Raw genomic sequence first — 27,004 nt, 5'->3', positions numbered from 1 at the left:
TTCTTTCTAGCCTTCTTGCCCTGTGTATGTCCCTCATCTAAACCTCCCCAGTGGAATCCAGGAAAGAAAGCGCAGTGCCAACTGCTCAGAAAAGTGGGCTTGTTAGATAACGACACCAAAACACAAGGGACAGAAGAAAAAACGCTTCATGAAAATTAACATCTTTTGTGCCACAAACAGTACCACTGAGAAAATGAAAAGACAGCCTACAGAAGGAGAAAAAATATTTGTAAATTATATATCTGATAAATAGTTTATCCAGAATACATAAAGAACTCTTACAACTCAATAATACAAGAGACAAATAATCCCATTAAAAAAATGTGCAAAGGACTTGAACAGACATTTCTCCAAACAAGATATATAAATGGCCAATAAGCATATGAAAAGATTCTCAGCATCCTCAACCATCAGGGAAGTGCCTATCAAAACCACAATGACAGACTTCTCTGGTGGTGCAGTGGATAAGACTCCACAGTCCCAATGCAGGGGGCCCGGGTTCGATCCCTGTTCAGGGAACTAGATCCCACATGCATGCTGCAGCTAAGGAGCCGGTGAGCTGCAACTACAGAGCCCGCCTGCCGCAACTAAGACCCAGCGCAACCAAATAAATAGTAAAAAAATTTAAAAAAACCCACAATGAGGAATCGCCTCACACCTACTAGGATACCCAATCAAAAGATGGATAATAACAAGCGTTAGCCTACATGTGGAGAAACTGGAACCTTCACACACTGCTAGTGAGAATATAAAACGGGGCAGTCACTTTGGAAGCCAGTCAGACGGTTCCTCCAAAGGTTAAATATACAGTTACTTCCTGACCCAGCACTTTCCCTCCTGGGTGTGTACCCAAGAGAAATAAACACATAAATCCATACAAAACCTTGTACATGAATCTTCATAGCAGCATTACTCATAATAGTCAAAAAGTATCAACAGGGCTTTCCTGGTGGCGCAGCGGTTGACAGTCCGCCTGCCGATGCAGGGACGCGGGTTCGTGCCCCGGTCTGGGAAGATCCCACATGCCGCGGAGCGGCCGGGCCCGTGAGCCATGGCCGCCGAGCCCGCGCGTCCGGAGGCTGTGCTCCGCGGCGGGGGAGGCCACAGCAGTGAGAGGCCCGAGTACCGCAAAAAAAAACAAAAACAAAAACAAAACAAAAAATAAAAATAAATTAAAAAGGGAGGGGACCACCATAAAACCGGGAAGCACGGTCTTTCATTTCCAGATGCTCTGATCATCCCTCACTGTCTCAGGTCCCTCAGAGCTGTACTGAGCGTCCCGACTTCCAGGCAAAATGGGCTTCTCATCCATTGTTTCAAGCACATTTGAATCTGTTCCTCGCCCCCATGGTCCTCAGATGTCCTACAGCCACAGGCACAAAAGCAACATTTCTCTCCAGCACGGAGGCTCCACCAGCCTCCAGCGTTCCCAGGCCTTCGGTGGCAGGTTCTGAATTAAGAAAAGGGATCAGGACAGCAAAAAAAAAAAGACAGGGAATATCATTATGTGAAGACAGACGGTCAGGGCTCTGCGGGGAGGTGTACTCGTGGAGACAGTGAGAACAGATTCTTTGGTCTCGTACAGAAACCAGTAGGGGGAGGGGGCAGGGCTGGGGAGACCTGGGAGAGAAGACCTTCCTGCTGGCAGGGCAGTGGGGCCCTCAGACTGGCTGGGCATCCCCAGCGGGCAGGGTCCTGTGGTCTGGGCAGAGAGGCGTGGCACCACCAGGGCCTTCGGGTAAGGCAGAAATGGCAAGGCCACTTGTCAATGTGACAACGGTTATTCTAACTGCAACAGGCTCGGACCCACAGGAGGCGTTCCTCAGAGACTAAAACAGCAAGGAAGTTCAAAGCATCTTGATAACAGGCTTCTGAGAAAGTATCAAAGGAAACAATGTATGAAAAGTGTATAACCGTAAAATACAAGAACAGGCAACAATGAAATGATTAATCCAGCAATATGCATTGAGCATTTAACCACCACATACCAGGCGCTGCCTGGACACAGTGCTTTCAGAGACGGGAAGCTCCCCTCTCACCTTTCAAGTTGTTTGCTGCAAAACTGGGGTGGTGCCACTCGTCTTTTTAGTTTATTCTCTTTCTATCGTGCTTTGCCTTATTGCACTTCACCAGATACTGTGTTTTTTTACAAACTGAAAGCTTGTGGCAACCCTGAGCTGAGCAAATCTCCTGGTGCTCTTTTTTCCAACAGCATCTGTTCACTTTGTATCTCTGTGACTCTGTGTCACTTTTTGGTAATTCTTAAAGTATTTCAAACCCTGGACAGCAAAAATGAACGCCGCTCAAGGCTCAGGTGATGGTTAGCGTATTTTTAGCAATAAGGTATTTCTTACTTGTACATTTTTTTACAATGTTACTGCACACTTAACAGACTACAGTATAGCGTAAAAATAACTTATACACACACTGAGAAACCAAAAAATTCCCCGGACCTGTGTTATTGCAATATTCGCTTTATTGTGGTGGCCTAGAAACAAACCTATAGTATCTCCCAGGTCTGCCTATAATTTGCCTGACTTTCAAATCTCTATCAAAACTGGACCTTGTATAGCCAGTAGTCAATGGGTTGTTAACAATCCCACCCTAAAAACCCTTCCCAGATTTCGAGAAAAGCCAGCAGGGGCATCTGGTTAGATCTTAAAACAAAAATTGTCACAGCACGGTCCGCAGCCAAAACTCCTTGTGGACTGAAAAGAAGCACCGACTGTCCGTCAGGAAAGAGGCATCCAAATCCCACAAGACTTGGAAGTTGAGAGCATCCGTCCGGAACCAAGGAACCAAGTCCTTGGGACCCTTCTAACATCCCACGAGCTTGAGGCCGAGTGTTTCATTTTACCTATGTGAATATGACCAGAGACCCTGGCTTTGATCACTCTGATCTGCTCAGAAGTCAATAAACAAAACAAAAATGCAAAAACCACTAACCGCCTTGCGCGCAATCTGTGAGTGGACAGTTGAATGTGTATTATTGTTTTGCTTTTTGTTTTTTCCCCAAAGCTTATTCCCATGAATGGTTCTTTCACGTAAACCCAGGACTCAGACAAGTCAGAATATGAGTCTCGGGCAGCCTCCGTGAGCCTACCTGCAGCATATGACCGCTTTGCACGAGAGGGCCAAGTCCAGGAAGCTTCTCCTGACCTCGAAGGACAGCGCATACTTCAGGGTGTGCCCGTCGATGATGAGGGCCGCGTCGTTCTCCTTGCCCAGAAGACTCCCAAGGTCAGCGCAGTGCTGAGTAATGGCTGCCCGCGTGGCCTGAAACAAGGGCGGGGGGTGGGGGGTGGACATGTCACATTTTAATAAATCAAAAACAGAAGCTTTTAAAAAGCAGAAAGAAAGGCCCAGAAATCCAAAGTACGTTCCTTAAAATGAAAACATGCCCACTCTAATGTAAAACATACAGAGCTCAACTTGGCCTATTTACACATTAAAATGACACTGGCCTGCCCTCTAGGTCTGTGCTATGGGTGAAAACATCCCCATCGTGAAAATTTTTTTTTTAAGCTTTTTTTTGATGTGTACAATTTTAAAAGTCTTTATTGAATTTGTTACAATATTGCTTCTGTTTTATGTTTTGATTTTTTTTGGCCCCAAGGCATGCAGGACCTCAGCTCCCCAAAGAACCTGCACCCCCTGCATTGGAAGGCCAAGTCTTAACCACTGGACTGCTAGGGAATATCACATAGTGATATTTACATTTGATATTTACAATAACCTACTCTGGTTGCCCTGTATCCAAATTCTTCTCCATTGGAACTTTCATTGCTTAGGTTCTGATGACTGTCTTTCTCTCCCCTCCTTTACACTACATACATATTATTCTTGGTGTCCCTAGAACAGGAAACTCCATAAAAACAAATACATTTTTTGGGAAAAGGTAACGTTGCTGGAGCTTAAATGCCAAGCATCTCTCAGTTCACACAAGGTCACCTTTAAAGCATCCAAAAGATATTAGAGGATATAAAAATAACACAAAAGATGAATTTCCATTCTCTGCTGAGATCTGCAGATTAAACCATTTCTCTCCACGTATCATCAGAGTAAGAAACGAACTGATAATTTTTTCATGTTACAAAAAATATCCAATAAATTAAACTGCCAATACGTTTTAAAACATTGCTACCAACCTAAATAAGTGCTTTGGTGGGATGTCTACGATCAGATGGAATTAAAGCATAGAACCACTTTTGAGATTTAAAAACAAGGACGTTCTGATCTTCCAACGGAATTTGTGATTACAAATAGGATATCTAGTTCAAATATAATATATAAAAGACAATTTTTGGTTCATGATAAAAAGCCTGCTTAAGTTAATCAGGGAAGCACATAGGTCAGCTGAAATTATTCCGTCTGGACAACTGTCCTTCGGCTATTAAGTTATATTTACATCTAGCATCTGGTAACATAAATTACAATTAAGAAATATGTGGGGGCTTCCCTGGTGGCGCAGTGGCTGAGAGTCCGCCTGCCGATGCAGGGGACACGGGTTCGTGCCCCGGTCCAGGAAGATCCCACATGCCGCGGAGCGGCTGGGCCCGTGAGCCATGGCCGCTGAGCCTGCGCGTCCGGAGCCTGTGCTCCGCAACGGGAGAGGCCACAGCAGTGAGAGAGGCCCGCATACCGCAAAAAAAAAAAAAAAAAAAAAAAGAAATATGTGGAATGAACAGGGATTCTTCCAGCCCTCGTTAAACTGAGGATCAGCTACCATCACAAAGTGAGAAGCAGAATATACTATCTTACTGCTCAGTTACCCTTTGAACAAGAGACTTTGACAATATTAAAAAGATGCACCTAAAGCACAATTGGGGTGCTATAGTTAGGTGGCCTGGGGTCTGGTCCCAACTCTCCACTTACTACCTCTGTGACCTTGGGCAAAATACAGGACCTCTTTAAACAGCAGTTTTCTCGGGTGTAAAACAGAGCGAAGGATACTCACTCCGAATACTCACTTCATAGCACTTTTCTTATGAAAAGTGAGCTGCTCGGAGTTATCTACTTGGCATATAATATGCATCCAATAAAACCCATTCCTCTTCCTGTTACTACTTATTCATGAAGAACTTCCTACACCAGGGAAAACACACATCTCTGCCACTTCAGACGGTGAATAAATGCCCTAAGTGACAATGCCTGCTTTGTCAATGCAATAATAGAGGAATTGATAAAATAATGCTCTAAGAGAAAAAGTTACATTGACTTTTACCAAAAATAAAGGACACTTTATACTTCTTACTCTTGGTTAGTTGCGTAATCCCGAATCTCAAACAAAACATCTATGTTTACTTTATCTGTGCAAACAGCCTGCCCTTTAGAGTTTGGGTAGAGAAGAAAATTCCACCCACTTAGGGAAACCCCGGCTTGGCAGCCTGTGGGTGTCACCGGGGGAATCAGACAGGTCCGGGCAACTCTGGAGGCGTGCCTGCCGGGGTCCAAGCACAGCAGACAGAAAACCCTCCCGGGAAACGTCTCGCCAAAGCAATCAGGCCGGTTTGCAGATCTGGTCCACGGACAGCAAGCCGGCGCCGTGGCAGAGGCTCAGACCAGCCCAGGGTCCTTCGAGGAAGAGGCTGAGGGCACAAGTCCCTGAGGTGCGCAGACCCTGCCTACGGCTCTTCTTTATGGGGACACAGCACCAGTGGAGCTACGCAGAGAGTGATATCATGAAGGTTACTTTCTCTACTTGGGATTATTTCTGGAGTGTGCATGAGGACAGACCAGACACTGACAGCTCTTCTTCCTGGGGGAGGTCCAAGTATTGGTGGTTGACCACCTATCACTGTGGGAGGCTCGGGCAAGATGCGGAGGGGTGCCACCAGAAAAAGCCTGAGCAAAGGGAACATGATGGGAGAAACACGCTGAGAGAACTATGTCCCTGATGTTACCAAGGCTGTCGCCCCAGAATCATACCCCTGCCCTTCCCGGGAGTGGAAACCAATAGCTCTTATCTAAGTTCCAGGAGGAAGCGGCATAGAAAAAAACAAGAACTGGTTCGAAACATCTAGGCCCAAGATGGTGGAAGAGTTGACTTCCAGTGGACTTTGAGCCTCACTGTACACTCGTTAGCTGCTAAATGACACACCCACCAGTGCCGGGACAGTTGACAGTTGCCATGACAACAACCAGAAAAACCCAAACGACGACTGAAAAGGAGTATTACATCAGTTCCGGGTCCAAACACATCCCTATTCCCGGGTAACCCCTGAATATTCCTGCTACTCTTTCCAAATCCCTCCCTTTCACTCTGACCCTCCCATATATTTGGTACATGTGTCAGCTTCTCAACCCAGTTGGCCGCTTCTCCATTCTTTGGCCGTTCGGTAAAGCTTGCGCTGTCCCGGTGTCAGCACCAGTCTTGTTACTGGCTGTGCGATCCCTTTCCCTCCCTCCACCCCTCAACCCTAGTTTCCCCCTCCGGCCACGTGAAGACACAGCATGAAGACAAACCAGGAAGAGAACCCTCATCAGGCCCTGGATCTGCCGGCACCTTGATCCTGGGCTTTCAGCCTTCACAACCATGAGGAGTGAATTCCCGGTGTTCAGGCCACCCAGACCATGGTACTTCTGTTACAGCAGCCCGAGCTGACTAAGACGAAAGGTCACTCCTGGAACTCACTGGCGACGCAGCTCTTCTTGGCAGAGCGGATATAGAGATGAAAGGACCATGTGGGTACAGTCAGTGCGCAAGCAACAAGCTGTCACGTTTACTGCCTGGAGTAAGGTTTCTACTTTAACATCGTAACTGCAGGGACAGCATACACAACACGGGAGACAAGGCTGTGAATGCATGGCGGGGTTGGGCGTGGCAGGTGGTCAGGGCAAGGCCTCTAGGAGCAGGCGATGCCCATGGGGGTAATGACCCCTTGGCGGTGCTGAACTGTACCCTGTAGAAACATGGCGGCCAAGCTGTCCACCTGCAGTGAGAACACCAAACATTCCTAAATCACGCAACACCGATAAAAGAGATTTCACATTTATATTCCATTGACCAGGCATGTTCTCACACGCTGGTAAAGAGTACAGTACATTAATAAATGGGTTCAAATGAACAGTTACGTGAGTCAAACCTATTACCGTCAACCAACCAAGACGTAGTTACTGAAGTTCCTACTATGCTCTATGGTATCTACCCTATAAGTCCTACAATACAATCAGGGTGGCAAATACACACACAAAAGAATGAACTAATCAAAACCTAATATTCTCCTGATGGGCAGATTGTAGACCTCACCAGGATCACACCCTTGCCCGGTGTGGCTCGTTTTTGTGTTTAGCTGGAATTATACTAAATTTTAAATTCTATGAAGGCAGAAACTCCTTTTGCCAAGAATCTCTGACCACGAGAGCGCAGAGCAGGCGCGCCATAAATGTGCTGACTCCCTAAATTAACTGACGTGTCTAAGCTAGGCCTTCACCGTAGTATCTTTAAGAGATTATTTACTGGTCTTCGAGGCATCTGTTTGTCTGACCTTCTTGTGGGCTATTCAGCCTTCCTGGTATATTTTTACGTTACATCTTCCTTAAAAACGATCGGTCCTTGATTCTTCTTATTCCATGTATCCTGGACTCTTTGCCTTCAATGTCCTCGAGGCCTAACCTTCCCCCTTACCTGAACCAGCCTGTTCTCCCGGCACTTCATCTGCTCAGAATCACACCTGTGCCTTTGAGACTGAAAACCTTTCCTACCACTAAACTCCCTCCAGATTCATCCTTCCAACTCTACCCTTGTCTCCAGCCTCTACTTTGGTCTTTAATTCCTACGTTTTCAATGCCCACTCAGCAATAATCTTTGATCAAACCCAGACTAGCTCGGCCCACCACACACGTGTGGCAGAATATAGGTCCCTTCTGTGTAATTCTCGAGCAAGCCAATCGGAGGTGTTAATATCACAAACAGCTCCTTATTCTCCAATGGACCATGGTTCAAAACTCTATTTGTGAGTTAGTTATTGGGCACTTAGACTCTATTTTCCCAAAGGAACGACGTTACAAAGTGTGGCTGGATCCCAGGGCCTGTTAATGCCTATTTAGCCTAGTTGCTAAAATTTATACTGCAGTCTCCGATTTTAATAAAACACCGACTATGGAAGTTACAATGGACTTGGCTGTTAGCGGGGGGCATAGGGAGCTGGGGCTGGGGCTTCATTTCCTGAAAGTTACGAAACATCCCGGAATTCTTCATTAGAATTTGCCTTTTAGGCGTTATTATGAAAAAATATATTTCCAGCTCAGCATAGATGTTCTTCCATTTTGTCTTCCTTCACAATTGAAAACACACATGACTTAAAGCCAAAAGTGGGCAACTCTGAGTAAAGGCTGATCCCTGAGCCACGCCAGACACTTTTCCCCAGACATGCTGTACAATGAACCCTGCGCTTCCTATCGGTAAGGTCAGCACTTGTCTCTGCCTTGCCGGGTTTTTAAATAAGATTCTATAAACACCATAGACAGTGCTACCCTGTGATCTCGGGAAATGGTTGTCTCCCTGCTGATTCACAGATCAGAGGTTCACTGATGGCCCCTGAGCACAGCTGAAGCACACCCCGCTCAGCCTACAAGCAGATGGGACCTGGAAGGCAGTTCTACTGTTAATCACTTTAGATTCAATAAACAAAGAGGGAGAGACAACCATTTCTAGAACCCGGATGCATTTTTACCAATTTGCAGATAGCAGGAATCTCTCCTCGAAATTAAACAGTGCCGGCAGCGGTGAACCCTGTCGAGGCAGGTCATCCTCTCCTTCCCCGAGCTCCGCAGTGTCCTGAGGAATTTCTGAGACGCCCTGGTAGCAGCAGCTGCCTCAGCCCTCACTTTGATGTTCTGCAAATTCCAACGGGCTCAGAGCTGACGATGCTGAAAAGCCAGGATGGCTCGGGTTTCAGGAGCAGCAACTCAACCAAATCAGCGTTAAAGTTAAAGGAGCAAAGTACCTTCTCCTGAATGAACCTTGGGCCCGTGAGCCTCTAACCGTCATGCTCATCCTCTAGCCCACAGGTTCAAGAGAAGAGGAATCTGTAGATAAGAGGAATCTATTAAATGTGTCGTGTCTCAAGGACTTCCTATAATACAAATCATTTCAAGAAAGATGAGATTATACTTTACAGGCATGAAGCAAACATCCTAAAGAGATAATGTGGACTCTTGCTACAGGTACCCAGGTGCCTGCCTGGTACCCTCAGATCACCTTTTATCACCACCCCCATCAGGCTTTTCTCTACACTGGCTTTCTCTACCTCCCATAGAAGGTTTCCATTTCTGATTAAAAAAAAAAAAAAAAATTATCTTCTCAGTGTAAACCCACTCAACTTACTGAATTCACACTAGCATATAACCTCTACAGAAGTCTTTTTGCTTTTGTTTTTTGTTAATCAGCTTCTTTGAACCGCTTCCACAATTAAAATACAGAAGACTTCCATCACCCCAAATGTCCCCCCGAGCCATTTTGCAAGCACTCCCCTCCCCTCTCCCACCGCCAGCATCCAGCCATCATTGATCCACTTCTGTTACTATAGTTTTGCCTCTTCTAGAATGCCATACAAATAGAATCACCGTTGCCAGTCTTTTCTGTCTGGCCTATTCACTTAGCTTAATCTTTTGAGATCCGTCCAAAGTTTCTGCACTTATCAACAGCTTATTCCTTTTTGTTTCCAAGTAGTATTCCAATGTATGACTATACCACAACTGTCCACTCACCTGTTATTATACATTGGGGCTGTTTCCAGTTTTAGGATATTGCAAATAATTCTACTATACATATTTGTATACTAGTCTTTGTGTGAACATGTTTTTATTTTTCTTGGGTAGATACCTAAATTGAAATTACTCCGTCATACCATCTATACAGATACATGCAGAGCACACGCACGTTTAACTTTATGGAAACCATGAGACTGTTTTCCAAAGTGGCTGCATCATTGCCTTCTCAACGGTCCCGTCTGAGCATTCTAGCTATGCCTCCTCCTTGTCAACACTGACACCAGCAGTCTGTTTAACTTCAGCTTTAGATTCTAATGGCTACGTTGTGTTAGATTTAGTAGTTTTAATTTGCATTTCCCAAATGACTAACGGTGTCAAATCTCTTTTAATGCTTAATGAATTAAATGGATTTCTATTTGCTGGGATTGCACGGCATACAACTAAGCACGGTGGAATAATTCACGTAATACACGGGGAATTTTTTTTTGCGGTACGCGGGCCTCTCACTGCTGTGGCCTCTCCCGTTGCGGAGCACAGGCTCCGGACGCGCAGGCTCAGCGGCCATGGCTCACGGGCCCAGCCGCTCCGCGGCATGTGGGATCTTCCCGGACCGGGACACGAACCCGTGTCCCCTGCATCGGCAAGTGGACTCTCAACCACTGCGCCACCAGGGAAGCCCACGGGGAATATTTTTTATATAGGGTAATAACAACCATGTACGGAGGCTAGCACCAAGAATCTCTCTTTAGGGCTGGAGACCCTATTTTTGCAGTTTCTCCTTTTCTTTTTACATCTTCCATCTCTCAAAGATCCACATTTTCCTGGAAAGTCATCCCCAGCAAGATTAGAAGAGAGATTCAGTAAGTGGGGCACGTGAAAGAAACTGGGCAGCAGCTGCTCACCAGCAGGTATCATTTTTAAGAAAGAGACCATTTATTCACTTAGGCTTCAGAGCCTAGAAAGTTTGAAAACTATCAATCACCACTATTTACTGAAACAAAATTTGACTAACAGTTGTGACAGAGCTCAAATCACCGAGGTTAAAAACCTCCCTGAAAATATGTACTTTCTTTCGCTTCTCAAAGGATATTAAATAGCACACCTAATATGCTTAATTTATTTTCTGCCACAAAACTAGATTTTGATTTTAGCGCCAGGAATCCTTTTACATACTAAAGAAATGTGTTCTTGCATAGCTGTGTATAATAAGATCTCAAAAATAATGCAGATGTGTGAAAAAGCGTTTGCTATTTGAACCTCTACTATGGATCCTTTTTTGCAGGTTGAGAAAGGAGATAACCCTTTTTAAGAAATGATTTCAAAGTGGGACCCTCCCGCAGGAAGAATGTGACATCCCCATTTGTGAGGGATCGCTCAGCTGCGTATAAAATGACCCTCTCTAATTCCACGGAACAGCTGCTTCTCACACATCTGTCCAGAATGGATCTCAGGAAGTCACTGTCTATTCTGGGGACACAGTGAATCACATTTAAAATCATCACACTAGATAAACAACAAGGTCCTACTGTAGAGCACGGGGAACTACATTCAATACCCTGTGATAAGCCCTAGGAGAAAATAATACGAAAGAACGTATGTATGTACAACTGAGTCACTGTGCGGTACAGCAGAAATTAACACAACACTGTAAGTCAACGATACTTCAATAAAATAAAGAACTCATACAACAGAAAAAAGAAAAGTACTGTCAGTGATTCTGAAAGAGTCACAAATAACACGTTAATCTCTAAAGTGCCTGATGCCCTCCAAGCTCCTGGGGCACCCCCCTCCCAAAAAGAATCATCGCACTCACCAGGAATAATTATTTCAACACAACAACCTCAACTTTGTTACTTAATTTCCTGACCTTTGGAGATTTACATTTTTAACTTTTAACATATCTATATTATATATCTATAATATAGTCATTGGTTTAACGATCTCTACAGTGGCCTTGATTCTTGGACGAATTATAAAGTGCCCAAAGCAAACACAATGGTGATTGAGTTGAGAAATTTTAAAACAAAGTACTGCAGAAAAAGTTGCTAGAGTATTTTTAATGAACTGTGTGATTAAGTATGTCAGCTAAACTTTGGCCAAGGAAGACAGAGTGCTATTGGTCTCACACAAAAAGATAAAATACCCCAACAAGGACCCACTGTATAACACAGGGAACTATACTGAATATTTTGTAATACTGAGTACTACGATACTCAATAATAATAATAAGGGAAAATAATCTGAAAAAGAATACATACGTATATATACATATACATGTATACATATATATGTATGTATAACTGACTCACTTCGCTGTACAGCTGAAACTAACACAACATGGTAAATCAACTATACTTCAATTAAAGAAAAGATAAAATACCAATTGCAAACTGAAGATCTACATTTGCTCCACAGTGACAAACGCTAACATCTGTTACGCCCTCATAGGGAGCACATCGTAGGTACCACAAAATCATCTCAATGCTTGGCCTACCTACCTATGGTAAGACCAATTTCTTAATAAACATACGCTTTTAAAATAAACCTTATGGATGCCATGTAAGAACATAAACATGATAATATTAATTTCCCGACGTTGGGGATTTAAGCTTTTCACGTTACTATTTCGATAATACAGCCTTTGCACTTCCTACTTCTAAAGGCTTCTGGACTCTTAGAGGAATTATAATGCGTCCAGACTGTGTTTAGACCGGTATGAACAACAAAAACAGTAAAAAACCCAAACATTTCTGAAAGAGAAATAGTGAAGGCAGGTCATGGAAGATCCCCAAATGCACGAGCGGCAGCGGCGGGAGGCTGTGCTGGCAGCAGTGAAGGGTGTAGCCACGCGAGAAAATGGGCCCTTGGGCTCCCATCTCGGGTCCATGGAGGCGAAAGCACGGGACACGGAGGGCTGGGCCTCGCTGCCGCCCGCATACTCCCCAGCCACAGCTGACCCACCCTGGCCCGGTTCTGGAAAGAGCCCGTCCATGGGTCCTCCTCAGTTTTCCTGGAATCGCTGTCGTTGGGGAGAACAGGCTGTCACGTGCCTACCAACCTCTGCTCTGTTAGGGAAACATCTCACGTCAGCGTGGGACACTGTCACAAACTTACACACTTCCTAAACGATCGCCTCCAGTCGGAAAAGTCAGGGGCATGTTTCGTGACACACACGTCTTCAAAATCAATAAATAAAACCACATGAATCAGTAAAAGTGTAGGAAAGGTCTCATTTCCACGGGAGACCTCCACACTGATGACGGAGGGGGGAGGAAGCCTCGTCATGTTTCATCTGGGCGCCTGGTCGAGAGGCAGACCCCACGACCAGCCAGGGTGGGCGAGGGCGGGCAGCCTGGGACACTCCTCACCGGGCTCTCCGCAGACTGGCAAGGACTCAGGGTTATGGAGATAAAGTTGACACTGAAATACAGAGCAAGGACAAAAAGCCTTCGTGTCACCTTTACCCATTAAGGGTCTATTATGTGCATATGCTTCTAGGGGTAGAGAGGCCCAGAGACAAAGAAAGAGCCATACAGACAAGTGCCAAGAATCACCACGTGCGCACATCCAGGCCGCAGGACTGAAGGCCTGTGAGGCGTGGGGGCCCCAGGCGTGCATTAGGACACACCGAGGGACAGACCGGCGGGCTGAGCTAGGGGGCAGCAGGAGGACCCCTTCCCAGAGCCTGCAGGGAGCTGACGCGGGCTTCTACGTGGAAAATGCCCACCGATGACACACGTGCAAGACGCGAGGAGGACACAAAGCAGCTAAGGGGCCTTCACGTGATGAGGGTCTCGCCTTCTTCGGGATGATGGAGACAAAACCAAGAAAGGCGCTGAAGCAAAGCACACGCGGTGCTCGATGAACAGTCAGTCGGAGGCCGAGAGGCAAGACGGGGCTGAGTGTAAGCCTCTCGGCAGGTGGATAAACCGGGCATCACCGGGAAAGGCACGGGAGGATGTGGGGGGGTAGCCCGGGACTGGGGGTCAGAGCAGAGCGGATTTGGTTTAAGAGGAAACCCCTGTTCCCTGCGAGACCGTGGCGGGCAGGCCGGCTGGATGGCGGGGAACACCCGGCCTTGCTCTGGGGGACTCTGCTTCTCGGAAGCCACGCCAGCCACCGCGCCCGCAAAGTTCCCACGGAGCATCCACAGCTCGTTCTGTGTGGATCACATGACGTCTCCATCCACGCCGCCCCGAGAACGGAAAGGACACCATCTGGGCAGTTTCCCTACTACTCCTCAGTGAGCAGAGCCGACAAAGCACATCGCTCAGCAGGTGCTGAGCTACGGCCGCCGCCCCCCGGACACCGACCCGGGCAGAGCCATCGTCCGCTGTCGGCTGAGAACCACCTCCGCTCTGCTTGGTCCCCCGCACGCATCAGCACGTGCCCGGGGTCACGGGCTTCCTACTGAAGCTCTGAGAGGCCTGGAGGCGTCAGCTTCGTGTACCATTCACACCTTCAGTAAGCAGGCGTGGATGTGACTGAGACACGGCCGTGCCCCCAGATCCAATCTCCCTGGGGACACGTATGGGGCACATCCACGGGTGCACATGCCAGGGAGGAAGGTCAAGCAGGGTCAGGAAGCAGGAGTCCATCGGAAACTGGACACGAGTGGCCAGTCAAGGAGACACCGACTTACAGGCCAAAGCACAACAGTTTACGCTTAACTGGACAAAAGGTCCCGACAGTCCATTTGAGGCCAGGAAATATAATCCATAGGTCGCTTTTAGGTTAGTTATTCATCCCACTTTAAAACAAAAACAAAACCCACTTCACCCAAAATTAAAAAAACGAAAACGGGCAATTTCACATGAAAGCTCTGATACCAGTTTCTCTTGGAAACTACAGCACAGGGGACCCCTGGGCCCATGTCCTGCATGGCCACTGCGCCTGAGATACAGGAAGGAGCTCTCCTGGCTACGACGCCTCCCCTCCGCACTGACTGCCCCTCAGTACTGGGCACTGGGCATCACGGGCTGCTGGGAATGTGCTGCTCCGTTTCTCTGCCCACCTGCCACTAAAAGTGGGAATAACCGTGAGGAGGGCGGCCACGGCCCCCTGCTTCAGGGATGCTGATCGACCTCAAACATTCCCTGCACGTTCCTGGCCCTGCAGGACTGTGCTGGACCCGCTCCCCTTGGTGAGCACCGTCTTCTTTGATCTTTAACGGGACACGGCTGGTGCAGAGACACGCTCCCCCGACGGCTCCGCCCGGCTTCTCTCAGCGCTTTCTGGGCTGTTTCTAATACGGGTGCAGGGTTCTATATTCCACCCAGCTGACAAAGGATCGGCCTCTACAAATAAACTAGTAATTTTGAGAGAACATACAAATTCCCAGATGTAAAACCCAAAGGGATCCAGAGGAATGAAGATTTCCTGAAGCTTCTTAAATGGCTTTCTGCAGAGATTTCACCTCTAACACACACATACACACACACACACACACACACAGAGACACACACAGACAGACACACACAGACACAGAGCTTTCCAGATGGCTAGCATTTCTATAGGGAAAAATAAAGCGTCCACTTTACTATCAAAAACTTTGAATAAAATGGCATACTCGATGTAGTTAGGAACTTCTAAAGTGCCTATGAGAGCTTCCCTCTTTATATATATATTTTGGGGGTCCCAAGTCTTAGTACAAAAAGCTTAAAAGAAGAGATGAAAAGCTATTCTGAGAAAAATATATACATACATCCTATATATTATATATATGGCATATATGATATATAAAAAAAAATATATATAATACTTATATACTATATACACTATAATATACCATACCAAATAGTTTTATATATATATATATATATATACATACATATATATATATATATATATATATATACACATCACAAACCATTTTTGTTAACCTTACTAAACTCTATTCAACAAATACTATGCTGTTACATACAGGTGATACTCAAAGTATTGGGGATATAAAGATATAATAGGTCCCCCCCTGCCCACAAGTCTTTAAGAAGCATGCTTTCTACCAGGGACACAAGAATGGAAATGCTTGATTTGGTTAGAAGAGTAGCACAGGTCTACCAGACTGAGCATGTACTTCTGTGTGAATGTTGGTAGGTGGGACAGACAGTCTGCAATTATCCGCAGACCCCACCACTCCTTAACGGACTATTACAGAGAGCTGTGAAAAAAAAAAAGAATAATAACGTAAATGAAAGAGAAATAGATTCTAACAGGGGAGAAACAAGGAGCAAGAGAAAACTACTAAAAAACAAACAAAGCCCAGAGATTAGTTTATAATTGTCAACCTTTAAAGAGAACTAAAGAGGAAAATTTAATACTGGAAAATTTAGCAGAATTCACGATGGACAAAAGGGTATCCCAGCAAAGAATCAACTCTGCAAAGGAACTGCAACCTGACACCTGTCCTCACCCATCAGCATCCATGGAGGAACACCTAGACACCCCCTGGGAAGCTAGGCTTGGGGCGAGGGGGAAAGATCCTGGGTTAAGAAAGGTGAATTTCTTTTAACTTTTAAAAGTTTTAATTTAAGCATAGTTAATTTAGAATATTGTGTTAATTTCTGCTGTACAGTATAGCAAAGTGATTCAATCAAACATATATATCCTTTTTCATATTCTTTTCCATTATGGTTTATCACAGGATATTGAATATAGTTCCCTGTGCCCTACAGTAGGACCTTGTTGTTTATCCATTCTATATTTAATAGTTTGCATCTGTTAATCCCAAACTCCTAACTTATCCCTCCAGAAAGCTGAGTTTCTGCATCCTATAAGGAAACTGACTCAGGGCTCAGCTCAAGGACCTGTGTTACCCTCGGGGCACTCAGCAAGCCCACCTTCTCCCCATTTACTGCTGGACCCTCTCACCATCTGCCCTCCTGGGGAGGAGGGACCTCTCCACTGATGCTTTCACTGCTACCTCTCGAGGCTCAGGTGACTGACCCGCAGATACGCTCCAATCTTTCCCGAGGGAAAGGATGGCTTGGGGGAGGGAGCCCTGCGTGGGGAGTGGAGTCTGGGCCAGGGGCGGGGCCGAGAGCCACACACGGTGAGGCCGGGGTGAGGAAGAGTGGAGATGAAGACGTCAGGAGCAGAAATACCAGGGTGGGGGGTTGGTAACAAAGCCAGGCGTGGAAGGGGCCGTCACCTTCAACAACAGCCGGACGACCTTTGTGGAGATGGAGACGGCGGAGAAGGCCAGAGGGATGAGGGGAGGGGAGGGCGGGTGGACATACGGTTCAATTTTGGAGCCTGTTAATTACACGAGGTACCTTGATCCATCCTTCTCAGATATACTTCAAAGCCTAATAAACTCCTCCAAGACAAGTTTTAAAGGTTTAAGTTATTCCCAAAATGAACAAGCCCGAAGACTCACGAGGGCTCAAATTCACTAGGTATCTGTGCTAGATTACCCCCCGTCCTCCAGAATAAAAGAAAACTCACCAACACCAGAAATATGTGGGAAATGATGATTTGCAGGAGACCAGAGCGTCCCTAGTGCTTGAAACTATGTAGAGAATAAAAAAAAGAGAAGCGGCTCTGTTCTCCAGACTTACATTTACTAGGTTCTAAATCCAGCCCAGATTTGACCTTTGCTTTAAATAGATTTTCTTGGAGAGAAGGGAAGAAAACATTGATTCATCCGAGACTTCTGAACGACCTACTGTTCACATTACTTGAAATAATGTCTGCTTTAAATCAGAATTCTTGAGACACAGAAATAAATATACCAAGAGGTTTCTAATTCTGCGCTTTCACCAACGGATTATTTTCATTCACAACAGTGGACGAACTTGATACGGCCTTTCCAGAAGAAGGCCTGCAACCACAGAGCCGAAGCCAGGGAGGAATCCATCAGATCGCTACCATCCAGGCTCAGGCTGCAGCCTGTCTCGAGATCAACGCGTTCAAAAGAACAAATAAGAGAAGTATGTCAAACGGAGAGGACTGTTCAGGGGTTTCCAAGGCCTGTGTTAATTTAGCAACACTTGGGGAATGAGGGAAACCTAGCGGCAAAAATGTTTCCAGGAAGATCGAAAAAGGTGAAACATGAATCATTCAATACCAGGACTGTTCCCTCTGTAAATGTGAAACATACAAGCTTCCCACACTGCTAAACACAGTCATTCAGATCAATGTCACCCATGGAAGGGCTCATTAGGCGGTTAATCTATAATCTTGGCCTTAAGCCTTCTTAGTCTATCCTTTACCAGTTTTATTTCCTCTCAGGAGTTTTGAGCGTTTCACTGTTCATTTTCCACCACTGTCAGAAGACAGCTGGAGAGAGAAATACAAATACAACTGACCCTTGAACAACACGGGGTTTGAACTGTGTGGGTCCACTTATATGGAGATTGTTTTCCAAAAAATATAGTGCCTGTCTTTTCATCATTTTACAGATCTTTCAATTAACTGTGAGGAAAAGTTTGTGTTCCATTAGAGATCACAATATGTGAAATCAAAAGAACGAGGCTTTGAGTCCTGATTCTACCCCCAATGTTTCAGCTTTCTGCCCTTGGGTGAGTTATCAATTCCTTTGTTTTTGAAGCAGAGATAGTAATAGATTTTTGACTACATGGGGGTCAGCACCCCTAACCCCTGCGTTGTTCAAAGGTCAACTAAATAAATCAAATAGAATTTATCTCAGACGTAGTTCAAAGCCTAATGAACTCCTCCAAGACAGCTTTTAGAGGTTTAAGTTATTCCCAAATTGAATAAGCCCGAAGACTCACAAGGGCTCAGATTCACTATGTAGCTCTGCTAGATTACACCCTGTCCTCCAGAATAAAAGAAAAATTACCAACACCAGAAATATGTGGGAAATGATGATCCGTAGGAGACCACTATCTATTTGCTTCTGGTTGGGGAAGAATTTGAAAATGTACTTCTGGTACCAATGTAGATAAATGATGTCAGGGCACCAGGCAGGTAATAAAAGTACGGCTGACATTAAGGAGTGGTGGGGTCTGTGGCCAATTGCAAAGTGTCTGTGCCACCCACCAATATTCATCCAGAAATACACACTCAGTCCAGGAGACCTACGTGACTCTTCTTCCAAATCAAGCATTTTGAGAATCTCATGTGTCTAGAAGACTTACAACCCAAAGGACCAGCCACAGTCCATAGAGACAGGGCTAATGCAGAGAAGAAGCAGAAATCATTCATCCACATGCCCCGCCAGAACCTCCCCTTGGACGTGGCAGCTGACGCAGCTTCACACCCGAGGGCCATATGTTCACCGAGCCTCCCTCTTCACTGGTCTCCTCGGCTGTCTCACCCTATGCATCCTTACTAAAATAGCCTCACATAGTAATATTAGCAAGTCATCTTTCTGTTTATGGTCTTTTGTTATTTCTGTCCTATCCAAGTCAGTATTTAGAGATCACTTTAATGTTTAGTATTTGTTTATTTTATGGCTTCTGTTATTAGAGCTTTCAAACCTTTTATGGCAAATGACCACAGAGTCTCTCTCTAGTTGCATTAAGAATGTCTTCTTTGGGCTTCCCTGGTGGCGCAGTGGTTGAGAGTCCGCCTGCCAATGCAGGGGACACAGGTTCGTGCCCCGGTCCGGGAAGATCCCACGTGCCGCGGAGCGGCTGGGCCCGTGAGCCATGGCCGCTGAGCCTGCACGTCCGGAGCCTGTGCTCCGCAACGGGAGAGGCCACAGCAGTGAGAGGCCCGCGTACAGAAAAAAAAAAAAAAAAAGAAAGAAAGAATGTCTTCTTTAAAACTCAAGGCAAGGGACTGCCCTGGCGGTCCAGTGGTAAAGACCCCACCCTACAGTGCAGGGGACACGGGCTCGATCTTGGTCAGGGAACTAAGATCCCACGTGCCGCAAAATACAGAGCCCACGTTCCGCAACTAGAGAGAAACCCGAGCAGACTGTGCACCGTATGGAAAAGATCCCACGTACCACCACTAAGAACCGATGCGGCCAAAACTAAAGAAAATAAATAAATATTTTAAAAAAATTAAAATTCAAGGCAAGACTGTTAGGTATAAAAAAAATGTTGGGCTTCCCTGGTGGCGCAGTGGTTGAGAGTCCGCCTGCCGATGCGGGGGACATGGGTTCGTGCCCCGGTCCGGGAAGATCCCACATGCCGCGGAGCGGCTGGGCCCGTGAGCCATGGCCGCTGAGCCTGTGCGTCCGGAGCCTGTGCTCCGCAACGGGAGAGGCCACAGCAGTGAGAGGCCCGCGTACCGCAAAAAAAAAAAAAAAAAAAAAAAAAGTCATTAATATGTGTGAAACCAGGCAGAAGGAAGCGGTCTGGACAGCAAGTCAGCCTGAGCTCCGGGCCCTGTGAGAGTACCACCCTTAAGTAACTCACCCATCCACTGCAGGGGGCGGGGGAGCTTATTATTTTATTTTATTTTATTTATTTTATTTTTGGCTGCGTTGGGTCTTCATTGCTGCACGTGGGCTTTCTCTAGTTGCGGCGAGCGGGGCTACTCTTCGTTGCGGTGCGCGGGCTTCTCACTGTAGTGGCTTCTCTTGTTGGGGAGCACAGGCTCTAGGCACATGGGCTGCAGTAGTTGTGGCACACGGGCTCAATAGTTGTAGCTCGCGGGCTCTAGAGCGCAGGCTCAGTAGTTGTGGCGCCCGGGCTTCGTTGCTCCGCGGCATGTGGGATCTTCCCGGACCAGGGCTCGAACCCGTGTCCCCTGCACTGGCAGGCGGATTCTTAACCACTGCGTCGCCAGGGAAACCCCGGGGGAAAAACCTTCAATGCTGCTGTCAACCAATCCGCACACGTGAATCCTCAGAGCACGGCTTGCAGCCCAAGACCTCTGGGGAAAGACATCCTGCAGCTGAGAGCCAATCGGGTTCAACGGTCCTCAGGGTGTAACATTTTCAGTCGCCCCGCAGAAACCCGCCAGGTGACAGCTTTGCCTACAAAGTAAGCAGCGGGCACAGATCACCTCGCCAGCCGTGGACCCTGTGCAGAGAAAACAACCCCAATAGAGAAGGTGGGGAAAATGACTCTCGTATGAGTTTTCATCACAGACGAAGAGAAGTGTGGCCAATTAAAGCAACAACACAACTAAGGAAAACAGTGGCTGGGGAGCAGGCCAGGCTGACCCAGCCACTCCATCCAGAGGGCGCATGGGGCCCCAGGGCCAGACTGCGGGGAGGGGCTTTACTCCATCCTGGTCACCATCTCTCAAACCTGTGAGGTGTTTGGAGAGGAGGGTGGAGGGAGGGTCCAGTTAACCACAGATCACGAGGAAGAGGGAAGGCTAGGAAGGCCGACTTTGGAAACGCAGTGTGGCTGCCTGAGAGCAACGCTTCCCCAAATCTTCCCACATTTTCATTAAAACTGCAATGACGCTTCTTACTGTAATAGAGTCTGAATTACAAAGAACAGCAATCATAAGTTTCTCCCCCAAAACATTAGCTTTCCTGAGGCTACAGTTACGCACATGTAGTCACGCACAGAGAACGACGTGTGGTCGTTTTGCTTCTGTTTGACGTGTTTTTCTTCTACGTTTCAGCCAAGGACCCGAGTGTTCTTTTCGGCCTCGATTACAGTCAAACACAGTCACTGAGGTAGAGGCTCGCCCTTTATCAGTGAGCGGGCGAACCAGACCCCATCCCCAGCGTCAGCCCAAAGCTTTATCCTCATCCCCTCTGTTCTGAAAAGTACACGGAATGGAACAGACCGCTGAGGGTCTCCTTTTTCCTTGCCATCTTAGATCACTGTTTTCACACATTTTCAGCAAGTAAATCATTTTGAGGTATTCTCAAAGAGCCCCCTGCTTTGTTTTGGTAAGAGGCAGGAGGGAGGTAAAAAGAGAAGGAATGAAATGGCCGGACCTATGGAGGAGAAGCAGGCCCGTCCACAGTTTCAGTGGACCACATCCCTCTTCCCACCGGGAGAAACCGCTGCTCCTGGAGCTGCCCTGGAAACTGCGAGAAGGGCTCCCCGCTGGCTTCCTTCCCCGACTGGACTCGACAGAGGGGCCACTGCCCAGAGCCCACGGCGGCCAGGACGGCAGGAATGCACACAGGCCGCGCTGCTACCCCGAATCACACACCTGTCCATCTCTGGAAGAAACACAAGCGTGGAAACTTAAAGGAAACACTAAGTGAGGGGAACACAAACATTTCACCCTGCACCCAACACAGGACGAATCTTTTAAAACGTCAGCACTGAGGCCAAGCTCACCTTCAAAACCAGCTGTTTCCCTCTCTTTAGAGAAAACATCCCAAGGCTGTTTGATCACATTGTCTGCAGTGACAATTACCAGGGGGCGGCTGGCACACTGGACCCTGCCAACCTGAAGACCTCAGGCCCATTTAGATGCACGGAGTCCCTTTTACAAAACCTGCAAAGAAACCCCACGTGCCGGGAACCCAAAGGCCTTGCGAGCTGAGATGAGTAAAACCATGAATGGAGAAGGCACCTTCGTGATGGTCACGTGAGCCCCTCACTTTACTTTCAGAGAAATGGGTACAGAGCTCGTAACGGCACGACCTGTGGAGGCTGCAGACCACGCCCCTCATCTAGAGCTTTCCACGCTTGGCACTTTCCTTCCCTCCATCTCTGCACACTGTCGTCTGAACCTGGAGCATGGCCTCCATGACCTTCATGCCCACGTCCCTGTAGCCATATCACTTCCCAGGCTGCCACAGCTAACCCTAAACAGGTGGCTTAAACAATGGAAAATCATTCTCTGGCTGGCAGTCTGAATTCGAGGTGTCAACAGGGCCAGAATCCTCTGAACCCTGAAGCGGGGGGTACTTCCGGCCACTTCCTACCGTCTGGCGGGTTGCTGACTGCGGCCTCTGCGCCCGCACTCTCCCTTTGCGCACGCGTCTCTCCGCAAGAGGACAGGGCCCACCCCTCCAGCAAGTCCTCATCTTGACTGATCCCATCTGCAGTGGCCCTGCTTACAAATACGAATCCCGACTCTGCCCTAATCCCCTTGACCTTCTGGGTTTCATTTTTCCTAATCCACCATCAACAGTTTGTGCTCTCATCTACAGAGCATCAGAGGAGAAAGACACTACCAAGATCACGTGGCCTCAGAGAATGTCACTCGACCTGGAAGGGGCCCAGGATGGTGACCTTGACCCTGCCCTCCCCTGATGGTCCCTCCCAATCCCCACCTTAGTTTCAGAGCATTCATTCATTCGTTCAGAAGATTTGCAAATACTTACTGCGTGCTACCAGGCAGTTAACTTATGTTCAAGATTTGATGGTACCCAAGATGAAGAGAATCCCCTGCTCCCAGACTAAGAGTGTGTCAGGAATACGCACAAGTGAACACGTGGTGCTAAGTGTGACAAGGGCCGGGATTCAGGCAGCAAAGGAAGCTACCAATGCATCCAGGAAGCCCTAACCCCAAAGGATGTCACATGCCATCATCTCCGCCGGGAGTCTGTCTCCGGCCTTCTGACGCTGCACCTCTACCCCGGCGACAGCAGTCGATGCCACGGCTTCTGCTGGCTGGCTCCCGACCACAGCCTCAACGTCCCTCTGTGCTTACAGCTGGATATCCTCTTGCCGTTGTCCGGCAGGAGGTCCCAGTAGCACCGGGAACTCATTAAGCCCACAGCCAAGGTCCTTGCCAGATTTCCAGTCTGTCCCTGCACGACTATTACTTTCTACTTAATTTCACCCCCAGACTCTCAGTCATTCAAACTGGAATCCTGTTATCTTTCCTAACCCTTCCTTCTCTTTCACCCACCCCTCCTCCCCCACCCCAAACTGCTTAACTGGTTTCCAAGCGTAATTTTTAAATTCTTCCTAGAAAACTTTCCATTATTGTCTACTTTTTTCCATTACCATACCCTAGATTCACGTTCTCATTAATTCATTGTGAATCTTGTAAAGACATCTGCACCTGATTACCTCTTCTCAAATCTCTACCAACTGCAACCCAACTTACAGACAGATAACTTGCATTTTCGTCACGTGTTACAACTTATTAAATGCTTCCAAACAGAAACAGACTCACAGACACAGAGAACAGACCTGTGGCTGCCGAGGGGGAGGGGGAGGGGGAGGGGAGAGGGAAGGAGTGGGAGGTTGGGATTAGCAGATGCAAACTATTATATAGAGAACGGATAAACAACGAGGTCCTACCGTAGAGCACAGGGAACTATATGCAATATCCTGTAATAAACCTTAATGGAAAAGAACACAAAGAGAAAAGGTACATATACGTATAACTGAATCACTCTGCCATACAGCAGAAATTAACAACACTGTAAATCAACTAGACTTCAATAAAATAAATGCTTCCACACCAACCACCTTTCATCCCCAGGTCAGCCTGCAGTGGTCGGGAGAGTGAGAATTACTCTCCTTGTCTTGGGAAGAGGAACTGGCCTGAGAGGTTAGGTGACCTGCCCAAGGTCACAGAGCAGAGGCAGAGCAAGCTCTCAACCCCAGGGTGGACTTCAGGTCCTGACCCCACTGCCACATGGCTGCACAGTCATCACCGTTCCAACGGACACCCCCGACTCGAGCTCTCTGCACAGAACACGGGTCCGGCAGACAGCCACAACCTGGCAGGCGTCTCCCGGATGCGGCTCTAGCGGCCTCGCCCCGGCTGGCTCCCCCAACCCTGCCCTTCTGCTGCAAACAGCCCACCCCCACCCCTAGGCGCTGCTCTCGGGGGAGGGGGAGGAGCCGGCACCTGGACAGAGGCGCGAGGCTGAACCAGCAAGGATCGCTGGGCGCCTTGGGTCTAGGTAACCCAGTAAGCTCTGCAGCTCCCCAGTGGGGCTTTTAACTCCATCAACTCAGCAAGGCTCCTGGCCACGACCTCCAGCTGCTGCCAGCCCCATCATGGAGTACCTGTCCCTTTCTCCCCAACCTCTTCCACGATTGTAAGATGACCACCCTAGGCTTGGAAATCTATCCGGCACCAGAGGCCATGACTGCTCAGTGGGGTGAAGCTCAACCTCCCACACAGAGCCGAAGGCCAAGCTCTTGCCACCACGAACGACCTGTGCCTCCATGACCCCTCCCCACCTCCCTCAGCCCAGGGACCTGAGCAGGCAGGAGCCATCTTCCACTGATCTTAAACTTCTTACATTCCTGCATCAGGGTCACCATGAAAACCTGACTTTCTCCGAAGACACCCCTTGCCTCGTAACCCCCTGTGGTATTTTCTGTGTCCCCCACGCCCTGCTCCCCCTTCCCTCCTCTCTCGTGTGCCTCGCATTATCACGGGGCTCCTTCCAGCATCTCTGGACCTCTCTCATCACCACCTCTCCTCCCTCTGAAGCATCATCCCCAAACATCCGTGCTCCCATCCTATTTGCAGTTATCGGAGAAACTCTTTCAAGTTCTCTTTTTGAGGACAGAGGAGATTAAAGATGGTTGAGTTCAAACACAAACTGAAATCATGACAAGACACTTGCCCATAAAAACCCCGACAGAGAACCCAGGCCGTCTTTTTCCCGCTGCCTGTTACTCCCCTTAGACTTTACCAAGACCAAGATCCTCTACACTTCCCCATTCACACTTTTCCCCAGAACCACCTTCTACCACGTCCTGCCTGTTGGAGCACCACTCATTCTTGAAAAAGGAATGTGATGCCTCTCCCGTTCTGAGTCTCCTGGGAGCTCCAGCCCGTGGATCTTCCTGACCACCTCCTAACAAGTCACACAGAAGCCAGGCTAAGGTATTTACATGTAAAGTCTTAACAAAGAGGAAACCGTTACGGGTGTTAGACCAGCATCACCGATAGAACTTTCTGTGATGATACAAATGTTCTTCTGTTCTGTCCACGTGTGGACAGTGAGCATCTGAAATGCGGCCGACGCAACTAAGGAGCTAATATTTCCGTTCTGTTTCACTAATTTAAATAGCCATATGTGGCGGGTGGCATCTGGAGTGGGCAGCAGATTTCTAGACTAAGTTAATGCCAGGACAGAAGTTTTTAAAAAGGTGAGTCTGATCCCAGGCAGGCAGACAGTGTGCTGGGGACCCAGCGAGAGAAGCTAGCCAGGAGGCCCTGGAGGTGATGTGGACAGATTTCTCTTTCTCTAGAAAGGAGAAGAAAGCACTCTGTCCTATCACCAAGGCACTAGGAAAAGAAAAATGAAGGAGAAAAAAAAAAAAAAAGGAGTAGGGAGTTTCCTAAATCCCTTCAAAAAAATAAAAATAAAAAAGACTAGAGAAGATAAGACACTTTTCTGTTTGGGAGTCTTAACTTGTCAAATTGAATTTCCTATTGAATAACTCTACCAGTGAGAGATTTTTTATTTTATTTTATTTTTTAGCGGTACGCGGGCCTCTCACTGCTGTGGCCTCTCCCGCTGCGGAGCACAGGCTCCGGACGCGCAGGCTCAGCGGCCACGGCTCACGGGCCCAGCCGCTCCGCGGCATGTGGGATCTTCCCGGACCGGGGCACGAACCCGTGTCCCCTGCATCGGCAGGCGGACTCTCAACCACTGCACCACCAGGGAAGCCCCCAGTAAGAGATTTTGATTCCCTACTAATAAGTTCATCGTTCTGTCAAGTCAAATACAAAATAATTATTTTCTAGGAAGAATATATAAAATGTAAAATATCCACGTAATAGGCTATCCCGGTTTTTCCTTTCCACATTGGCAAAATTCAACCTTATTATTTTGGCACACGTAAAACAATCGATTTGTTTCTGATGAAGCGTGCGGAGGCTGGGTAGAGGTAGTGGGGTGTTATGATATGCTCACGTATCAACGAACTCAACTGTTGCCAGGGAAATGGTTAGGATGTCCTGAGGGAGAGTTCACAAGCGGTCCCTGAGCCAGGTTAGATCTCACCCCCATGAAACGACTTGTTTCTTTACCACCCTCTCCTCACACACAGGTCTGGACTTTGCCAGTATAACTCAACTTTAGGCAAGAGCTACTGAGTATAGCAAATTCGGAAATATTTAAGCCACGCAGGGGAATAAACAATCTAGCTCACCTCCCTGCCCCTGACACCTGTGGACACTAAGGACATCTGAACATCTCTATGCTTGAGCTCTCAATTTAGAAACATAGTCCTTAATTTGAAATTTCAACCCTCTGATTTGTACCACCAATCAGACCATGAGCTGACAACCAGTATCTTCTAACCTGTCAGAAGACTTACCCTCCAAGGCACTCCAAGTTTTCAAATAAGTAAACAAACAAGTAAATAAGCAATACAATTATAGTAATTGGATTTATGTAACCTAAATCAAAGGGAGAAAGCACCAACGGGGGGATCTCCATTTAAAATGTCCTTTTTTCATAGAAAACAAACTTAGGGTTACCAAAGGGGAAAGGTTGGGGGGAGGGATAAATTAGAAGTTTGGG

At 47.3% G+C, this 27,004-nt stretch overlaps 1 protein-coding gene across 2 annotated transcripts in view; it reads right to left on the bottom strand.

Moving 5' to 3' along the window:
* ATP8A2 (ATPase phospholipid transporting 8A2) overlaps window positions 1-27,004 on the bottom strand; it is a 442,872-nt gene that overhangs the window by 278,805 nt on the left and 137,063 nt on the right. For both annotated transcript variants that reach the window (XM_065895899.1, XM_065895900.1), the window contains exon 24: window positions 3,104-3,276. In XM_065895899.1, the coding sequence (XP_065751971.1) occupies window positions 3,104-3,276 (173 nt within the window). The remainder of the gene's footprint in view (window positions 1-3,103; window positions 3,277-27,004) is intronic.

Source organism: Phocoena phocoena, chromosome 18 (genome assembly GCF_963924675.1).
Source record: "Phocoena phocoena chromosome 18, mPhoPho1.1, whole genome shotgun sequence".
NCBI classification, from domain to species: Eukaryota; Metazoa; Chordata; class Mammalia; order Artiodactyla; family Phocoenidae; genus Phocoena; species Phocoena phocoena.
Note: the sequence above shows the minus strand (reverse complement) of the source record. Positions and strands in the feature narration are given on the sequence as shown.